At 51.1% G+C, this 9,223-nt stretch overlaps 1 protein-coding gene across 2 annotated transcripts in view; it reads left to right on the forward strand.

The window, feature by feature from the left end:
• FCRL4 (Fc receptor like 4) overlaps positions 1 to 9,223 on the forward strand; it is a 20,101-nt gene extending 10,878 nt beyond the window's left edge. Inside the window, exons 7-12 of one of the 2 annotated variants that reach the window (XR_009406714.1) lie at positions 1,923 to 2,036; positions 3,514 to 3,541; positions 4,040 to 4,122; positions 4,354 to 4,884; positions 7,742 to 7,773; positions 7,873 to 7,912. Coding sequence is in view for 1 of the 2 variants with exons in the window: in XM_059413587.1 (XP_059269570.1) it covers positions 1,923 to 2,036; positions 3,514 to 3,541; positions 4,040 to 4,122; positions 4,354 to 4,422; positions 7,742 to 7,773; positions 7,873 to 7,989 (443 nt within the window). In the remaining variant the exon portion in view is untranslated. Of the gene's footprint in view, positions 1 to 1,922; positions 2,037 to 3,513; positions 3,542 to 4,039; positions 4,123 to 4,353; positions 4,885 to 7,741; positions 7,774 to 7,872 lie in introns of both variants that reach the window. The other variant, XM_059413587.1, reaches the window with a different exon arrangement.

The following is a 9,223-nucleotide window of genomic DNA, read 5'->3' on the forward strand; positions in this document are numbered from 1 at the left end:
GTGGGCGGCGCGGCGCGGGAGTGGTGGGGCTGTGTGGGGTGGGGGCGTGCCCCGGCCGGCGGGGGGCTGGGGTGGGAGGGGGGGGGGGGGGGGGGGGGGGGGGCTCGCTTCCAGATAGTGATTTCACTTTCTTCAAATACATCCCCAGAAGAGAGATTGCCGGATCATATTTTTAACTTTGTGAGGAACCTCCATCCTGTTTCCCACAGTGGCTGCACCAGCCTACGTTCCCACCAACGGGGCACGAAGGGCTCCTTGTTCCTTGTCCTCACCAACACTTGTTACTTCTTGTCATTCTGGTAAGGGTCATTCTCACAGATGTGAGCCGATATCTCACTGTGGCTTAGGCTTGTGTTTCCCTGATGACCAGTGACATCGAGCCCCTGGTCATGTGCCCATTGGCCACTGACACATCTTCAGAAATCTTTGCTTCTGTATTCATCCGCCATATTGCTCTGTACTCTCTCGTGCTGTCCGTATCTGACCTTGGTGTCACGGTGACGCCAGCCTCAAAAAATGAGCTTGGAAATGTTCACTCCTCCTCAGTTTTGTGGAAGACTCAGTGTTAACTCTTGTCTAAGTGTTTGGAAGAACCCACCAGTGACACCATCTGGCCTGGGCTTTCTTTGGTGGGAGGGTTTGTTACTGAGTCAATCTCCTGCTCATCACCGGTCTGTCGGACCTTAACTGACTCTGGTTTTTGCACACGTGGTTGCCCCAGCAGGCAACCCAGCAGGGGAAAGTTGCTCTCTAGGACACAGCAGCCCAGCTGCTCTGTCCGCGGATCTCCCCCCTGGTTTGGCTGTCATGGTGGGGAGGCTGGGCTCACGACCCCCATGAGCTACTGCCTGCAGGCAGAACCATTCATAGGTCAGGCTGGGTTTGTTGACTTTGTCAGGAAGGGAAACATGGGGACAGAAATGTCACGGACAGCCAGTGGCCACGTGTACTGCGTGCTTACTTTGTGGCAGGACTCACAGGGGCAGAACACCGTGCCGTAAACGGCAAAATCGCCAGTGGTAGCGTCGTTTTGATCCATGGATGTTTTCTGTGTAAGTCTGTGGCACTGGCATCTGAAGTCTGAATTGGGTTTACCTGGGGACCAAGTATCTGCCTGCAAAGCACCTCTACCCCCCACTCTCTGCCCCTCTATTCCTGTTTGCTCTTCCAATAAGCGTTTATTGTCTGCCTCCCCTCCGGACAATAAGCCCCTGGAGGGCAGGGACCCCCTGTCCTCTTCACGGCTCTGTCCTCAAGGCCTGGCACCAGGCAGGACTCCGTAGATGTCTGCTCAGTGAATGAAGGAATCTGCCGAAAGAAGTCTTTTGAGTGAGAAGATAGAATGGACCCAACAGCAAGTCAGAAGCCTCCCCAGCATCTCTCATCCCCTCTGCGGCTTCTATGAGGATGGAGACCGTGCTGTTTCCCTGAGGGGACCCCACTGTGGTCTTGTAATGGTGCTGCTGGTTCCCCGAGGGTCCAGTAGGCAGTGCCAGTGCTACGTGAGGGGCTGACACACCAGCATCATGCCATATCTTCCCAGGTGGCCTAGGGGAATTCCCAAGAGGCCAGATCACTAGAAGATGGGACATACAGAGAAAGAGAGGAATTTCCCTTAAATGCTAATTCTGAACCGATGTCGGTGGGTCAGTGGAGGGAGCTGGCTACATTCTCCTCCTCTGGCACGGCCCCCCACCACCCTCAACCTACACCCTCTACCAGAGCACAGAGTCCTGTCCTGCCGCTCAGGCTCAGGCCATGCTGCCCAGACCAGAAGGCTGCCTCCTGCGTGCACCAGCCCTGGCTTGCCCGCGTCTGTTAGACTCCTCCCTCCCCAGGGCTCGGGACCCCAGCTGTGCTGAGGAAAGGTGCCAGGGCATCACGGCCCTTTCCCCGGGGCTGACACAGGCTCTTCCCTGCAGGCACTCCAGGGAACAGAAGTGGCCTTATTGCTGCGAAAGCCGCTGGGGTTCTGCTCAGCATCCTTCTTCTGGCAGTGGTCCTGTGGATCTACCCCCGGCGCCGTCGGAACTCGGGTGTGTGCTCTCCCTTACCCTCTGCATCCCCACCAGGCACCTGGGTCCCCAGCATGGCCCCCAGTCTCCCCCTCCGCACCCCCAACCCCACAGACCTACGCCCTTCATGGAGCTGTGCAGAGCAGATGCCGCGGTGGAGGGCGGCTTGCACTAGCTGGGTTCGCTAAGGAAGGAAGCACCAATTTTTATGTTGTTTCAAAAACCTAATCCAAGCAGTTTCCCTGGGCAGGTTTTTGGCTCCTACAGATGGGTCAACCACACACTGCCGCGCATCCTAAATCCGTCACGAATGGGCAGTCAGTATGTCATAGGGCTCTGAGAGCGGGAGCTGGCTACCCCATAGCCTTCCTCCTCCTTGGAGACCTCCCGGTGCCAAACCCTGAACCCTCCACCCTGTGTCCCCGAGGGCCAGCCCGCCAGCTCCTCCCCTACCTGGGGGAGAGTCGCGCTCCCACAGGCTTCTCGCCTAGGCCGCGCTCAGACTAGTTTCAGGGGCCAGAGGCCTCGTGTGGGTGATGCACACAGACGCTGTTTGGGCTCTAGAACAATTGCCCACACCCCCCAACTCTGTCTCTTGGTTTTAATCAACCCATTCTGTGGTTCTCAGCACAGCCCCTGTGCCCGGTGTGGGCTGTTTTGAACACAAGCCTTCTCTGAGGGCCAGAGCGGGAGCAGGAGCCCGAGCCAGCTCTGAGCGTGACCACCGAGGCTCCCCAAAGTCCTCCGGCAGCCCTCCCGGCTCTGTGCCAGACTGTACTTACTCAGGGCTTCTTGGGGTCGTCCATCGTCACAGCCTTGAACCTTCATCAAGTCTCCAGCATGTCTGACCCAGGAGTGTGTAGCCCTGTCCTCAGTCAGTTATGCATTTTGCTCCATCCTTTTCCACATCGTTTTCCTAAAAATCCATGACTGGGTGCATGTTTGAATTGACTTTTTCTTTCTTTTTTTTTTTCTGTTTTGCTTTTTTTTTTTTTTTTAAGATGTTATGTATGTATAAGAAAAAAAAAAGATTTTATGTATTTATTTGACAGAGAGATCACAAGTAGACACAGAGGCAGGCAGAGAGAGGGGGGAAGCAGGCTCCCTGCTGATCAGAGAGCCCGATGGGATCCCAGGACCCTGAGATCATGACCTGAGCCGAAGGCAGAGGCTTAACCCACTGAGCCACCCAGGCGCCCTCTTGCTTTCTGCAGGTTTTTTTGTTTAATTTGATTTTATTTTTTCAGTGTTCCAAGATTCATTGTTTCTGCCCCACACCCAGTGCTCCGTGCAGTCCGCACCCCGTAGTACCCAGCACCAGGCCCTCCCAACCCCCACCCCTTCCCTCCAAAACCCTCACTTTGTCTCTCAGAGGCCCCAGTCTCTCTCGCGCTTCCTGAACTGATTTCTTCTGCCCCTTTCTACGGCGGGTTCCCCTGCGATCTCTGAGAACGAGCCCCCTCTGCTGACACAAACGTGCCTTTGCTTTGTTTTGCAGGACGTGGTTTCCCCGGAAACACAGCCAGGTGAGGGCTTCGCCTTCCGGGTCTTCCAGGAACAGAATATGCAGAACTGTGGGTTCACACAGTTAGGTCAAGCCGTGTCTCTCTGTCCCTCTGGCTACATGTCCACATTTTCACATCCCCGGAAATGACCAAAATCACAACTTCTAGAACTTTCTGACAGCTCCGATCATGGTCTGTGAGATGCTTCTCGCTGAGCTGTCAGAGAGTGGCCAGCCTTGTTCCCCGGCGGCCGGCCCATACTGTGGTCCTTGGGTCGTTCTCAGAAGAACAGTCTGGCCCTATATGGACCTGCTGAAGGACCTGCATTCCTGCTCCCAGTCCCCTGCCATCGGCTGACCCCTCCCTTCCTGTTCCCCCCGCCTCACTATGCCCCTTCCTCTCTGCGTCCCTGGTCCCCTGCTTTCCGCTGACGTACTCCCGTGCCCCCTCCTCTCTGGCCATCCCACTGCCGGCCCCGTATGCCGTTCCAGGGATGATCATGCGTTTCCTGTCTTTCAGGAGCCCTCCCGCCACAGGCCCGGAAGAGGCGCCCCAGGCCGGGTGCCCTGCCCCAGGGGAGCTGCTGTGGTCTTATGACAAAGGTGAGGAGCCCGGTAGGGAAGCCGTCCCCCTGGAGCCAGGGAGAAGTAATGACCTGGAGGCCTGGCGGAGGCCTGGCGGAGGCCTGGTGTCCTACGGTATCCCAAACCCAGACCCGCAAGAAGCCACCGCCTCACTCCGCGTCCAAGAAGCATGGGGAGGAATGGAGGAGGAGACGGGTAGCGCGGACCTCTGACGGGGGTGGCCTGGAAAGTGCTGTTTGTCCCTTGCAGTGCACACCGGAGAGGGAGACTTGGTGTACTCCGAGATCCAGTGTATGCAGCTGGGACAGGAAGGGGCCGGTAAGTCCTGGGGAAGATTCCAGCTGCGGACTCCGTTGCTTCATTCAACACGTGCTGGGTGCTGAGCACCGCGGAACGTACACTGAGTCGATCAACAAACAAGGCATGTAAAACCCCCTACAGTGGTGGTTAGCGTCTAAAGAGAGAAAAAAGACACTAAAAACTACAGCATGTATCTTTGCTGATGACCAGAACAAAAACTGAACATCTCCCATCATCGTGAAAATGTATGGATGAATTTTTCCCCCTTGTTTAAGATTTATTTATTTATTTGAGAGAGAAAGCATGCACAAGCCAGCGTGAGGACGGGGGAAGAGGAAGAAGCAGAGTCCCCGCGGAACAGGGAATCTGACGCAGGCCTCGATCGCAGGACCCCAGAACCATGACCTGAGCTGAAGGCAGAGGCTTAACCAACTCAGCCACCCAGGCACCCCTGAAAATTTCTTTTAAGTAATGAATTAAGTAAGCTTCGTAATCCTACTGTGATGCGCTCGAGTTTCTCTTCTACTCAAATTTATTGTTTTAACTAGATTTATTGAGGTATAACCTGCATACAAAGTATAATTCACTAATTTTAGATGCACAATTTGATTAATGCTAACCAACGTATGCAGGCCCAGCCCCACCACCATCTTCAAGACCTGGGGCATTTCCAGCACCCCAGAAAGTCCCTTCCTGCTCCTTTGCAGATAACCTTTCCAGCTCCACGCTGACCACCACTGACCCTCTTTCTGTCCCTAGAGTTTTGCTTCTCTACGATTTCCTGTAAATAGAATCCTATGTAACGAACGTAGTCTCTTTGTCTAGCTTCTGTCCCCTAACAGAACGCTCTGCCCCTCATCCACACTCTTGCATAGCGTAAGTAGCTCACCACTTTCTCTGACATGGAAAAAGGCTGCACCTATTTAATGTATAAAAGTTTGTGATGTAGGGAGAAGCATACGCCAGCGAACCCATCGGCATCATCAAGGCCACAAGCATATGTATCATCTCTTAGAGTTTCCTTCCGCCCGCATTAGTACTATTATTATGTGTGCATGTTAGAACACTCAACGTAAGATTTAGCCTCTTAGCACATTGCAAGTGTGCGATACAGTGTCATCAGCTAGAGGCACAATACGGTGTCGTCAGCTAGAGGCACGACGCTGTGTGGAGCTCATCCATCTTGCGTGACTCAACTTTTTGCCTTGTGGCTGTCACTTCCGCTGCCCCTCCCCACAGCCCTTGGGTACCACTGTTCTACCGTCTATTTCTATGAGCTTGTCTATTTTAGATCACACATATGAAGTGAGGACATACAGTATTTTCCTTTCTGTGTCTGGATTATTTTACTTCACACAGCAACTTTCAGGTCCATCCCTGTTGTCAAAATGTCAGGATTTCCTTCTTTTTTAAGGCTGAATCATGCTCTACTGTGTGTGTGTGTGTGTGTATCACATATTCTTTATTCATCTGTTAATGGACACCTAGGTTGTTCCCATTTCTTGGCTACATGAACAATGAGGCAGGAAACATGGGATCCAGACATCTCTTTAAGACCCCGACTTCGATTCTGTGCGTGTATACGCAAAAGTGGGGTTGCTGGATCATGCAGTAGTTTTCTTCTGAATTTCTTGAAGACTCTCCATATGGTTTTTCCACAGTGGTGGCACTGCCTTACACTCCCGCCAGCAGTATAGGAGGGTTCCCTTTTCTCCACATCCTTACCAGCACTTGCCATCCATGCCTTTTTAACACCACCATCTTAACAGGTGTAAGGTCACATCTCATGGTAGTCTTGTTTGTATCGCCCTAACGATAACTGACGTTGAGCACCTTTTCAGTGCTGTTGGCACTGAAGTAAGCTTCGTAATCCTACTGTGATGCGCTCGAGTTTCTGTGTTGGCCGTCTGTATATCCTTGGAGAAATGACTTTTCTTTGCCCATTTTTTAAATTAAGTTAGTAGTAGTATTTTGGCTATTGACTTGTGTGAACTCCTTATGTATTTTGGATATTAACCCCTTATCAGATATATGGTTTGCAAATATGTTCTCTCCCATTTCATAGGTGGCTTTTCCAACGATGGTACCTCACTTGGGAATTTAAAATCCCCAGTATCTTTGTGTCTCGTAGAAATTTCAATTGTAACCTGATCTTGAACTTCTTTTACAAATGGTGTCAAACATCATTGCTCCCAATGATCACAAATCCTGAAAAAGGCAAAGCTAAGACGAGCTCTTCTGTCTTGCTGTATTTGGTGCTCACAGAGCCCATCGCTGTATCTGACCCACCCAGATCACCAGCTCTGTCTGTCACTCTGCTTCCTCAGGCCATCCCCACTAGCTGGGACCTTCGGAATGGTAGAACTAGAGCTGCCTCCAAGTTGTTTCTCTTGACTGATGGCATCTCGCGGAGCCAGCCTGGCCACTTGCTGTTCTCCACCCTCTTCCCTTGCCGTACTTGTCTGAGCACAATTGTGGCTAAGCACTCTGTGGCAGGACTAGTTGTCGTTCACGAACTTTACATATTAATGATCTGTAGCAAGATATCTTCCCCAGTTCCTTGAGGTTTGCGTGAAGCCCCTAAAATAGAATGTAAAGTCCATATACAGGACTATCATTCTGAAAGTGAGTACATAGCTTCTATCACATCATTTAAAATATCGATAACCCTGAAAGTTCAATGGAAAGAATTTGATGATAAAGAGAGGAGCCTCAATTGTCCCAGAGGCTTTTTTTTTTTTTTTTTTTTGGTCTCTGTCTCCATAAATCACTACATGGCTCTGATACTTTCATCCTCTTCCCTGAGACTCTGAATTTCTAACATGTAGGATCCTCCAAATCCCTCCTGCTAGCTCTCCCTCTCACTGCAGCTCCACCTCTAGAAGACACAGAAAGTAAGAACTAGAACCCCATAATGTGAGACAGAGTTCTCCATGGGCACACATGTGAGGGTCTCATGGGGACGTGCCGAGCCATCACGGGGGTGCTCTGAGGCTGGAGTGGGATGGCGGTGCTGTACGCTAAGAGAGGCAAAAGTTAAAACCGAGTGACATTCTGTGGCGACATCTGGTAAAGGAAGGGAACAAGGCTTGTTGGCATGGAGGTCAGGAGGGAGCTCGCGCATCAGTGGTGCTTGTAAAGAACTTGCAGAAGTCTGGACCAAGAAATGGTAAAACAGAAAATCACGTGTGTCATAGGACATGGTGGGGGGTGGGGGGCAGGAAACATAACCACGAATGGAAAAGTTTCAGTGGCTCCAGCCTCTGGAGGAAAGCTCTCCGGCTGTTCTGAATGGGTCATAGTGCCCGTAGTTCAGTGATACTGTTTCCCCCCACAGCCCGCACCTCCAGAACGTCTCTAGAGGACAAGGTGAGTATCGGTCCCTGACTGTGTTCTGTCCCGTGGTTGCCTCCAGCCCCATCCTCCCTCTCTCTTTCCAGTTCTTCTTCTATCTCCTTTTCACCCCAGCATGACTCAGTTGTCTACTCTGCCGTGAAGACACGACTCCCAGAGGACTCAGCTGGAGAGCTCAGGTCTCAGGATGAAGACGCCGTGAAAAGTTATGAGAACGTCCAACTCGCATGACTTGTCCCTGATCCAAAGCCCAGCTCAAGGCCGTCCTTGGGGCCCCTGGAGTGACAAACTGGTCCCAGTGTAGCATTCTTGCCCGTGCACATTCACATCCGAAACTCCCAGTTCACCTGCTCTGAAGTGGTTATGGGGCGGCCACCGAGAGACTTGCTCAAGTGACCAGAGTCCATGGGTGAGACAAAATCCCACACACCTGCTCTGAGCCTAACCTGTTGTGTTCTTCAGGCTCAAATTTAGGGGAAATGATGAAGGGGGGAGAAGTACTCCTGTTAAAAACCAGAAGCACAAATTTTGGTGAATTGGAATTTGCACGTCGACGCAACTGAGTGACTCAGGTCTCTGCTCAACGTGTCTCCAACAGCTGTCCCACTGGGGACCATCTGCATCAGTCAGCTTAACACTGAGTGGTACCTGGATCCTTCCCAGACGGTGCCCAGAGCCACCCTTCCTGCTACACCATTTACTGCCAGGCTTCAGTTGCAGACAGAAGGATCCCCGCCAGTGCTTTACAGGAACAGGAATTTAAGCAGGATATTAAGTACTTTACAAAATCATCTGAAGAGCCAAAGAAGCAGCCTCTAAGTGGAGCTTCCAAAAGCAAAAGGCAACTAAGTCTATGTTATTTCAGACAAAGATTTTTAACATTAGAGAAAAGAAATTTGAGAAATTAAAAAAGTTAATAGCCGTACCAATCTAAATTTGAGTTGGAAGTATCAGCATAAGCTGATGTGAAACCCTGCTTTAAAAAAAAAAAAAAAAGATATTTATTTCCTAGGTTTGTCCACTGAAAAGGCGTGGAAATAATTAGCAATACGCCAGCAGTGAGCACCTTTCCAGGGACTGTAGTCTCCAAATGCTATTTCCCCACCATTAAATAGTTGATGTGGGAATAAATCATTCTCCCAATACGTGAAGAAGGAATAAAAGAAACAGAAGACCACTATCTTGACCAGATATTTCATGGGACACCTACTGATTAGATTATCATTAAAACAGCCTAATATTCTGTGCCTCTTGATGGAAGTATTCAATGTCACCTGCAAAGTATTCCTGCCCAAAATATCAAAACTGGATCCCGTCAAGCTTCTAGATCAAACCGCCAGCTCACAGGAACTACAGGAAGCGACAGCACCGCGCCGTGAGACGGCACCAGGAGTGCAGTGAAGGAAACCCACACTGGAAACGTCCACAGGACACATGAGCAGGTTCCTCCAACAGATAAATGATG

The sequence above is a fragment of the Mustela nigripes genome, chromosome 10 (genome assembly GCF_022355385.1).
Source record: "Mustela nigripes isolate SB6536 chromosome 10, MUSNIG.SB6536, whole genome shotgun sequence".
NCBI lineage: Eukaryota > Metazoa > Chordata > Mammalia > Carnivora > Mustelidae > Mustela > Mustela nigripes.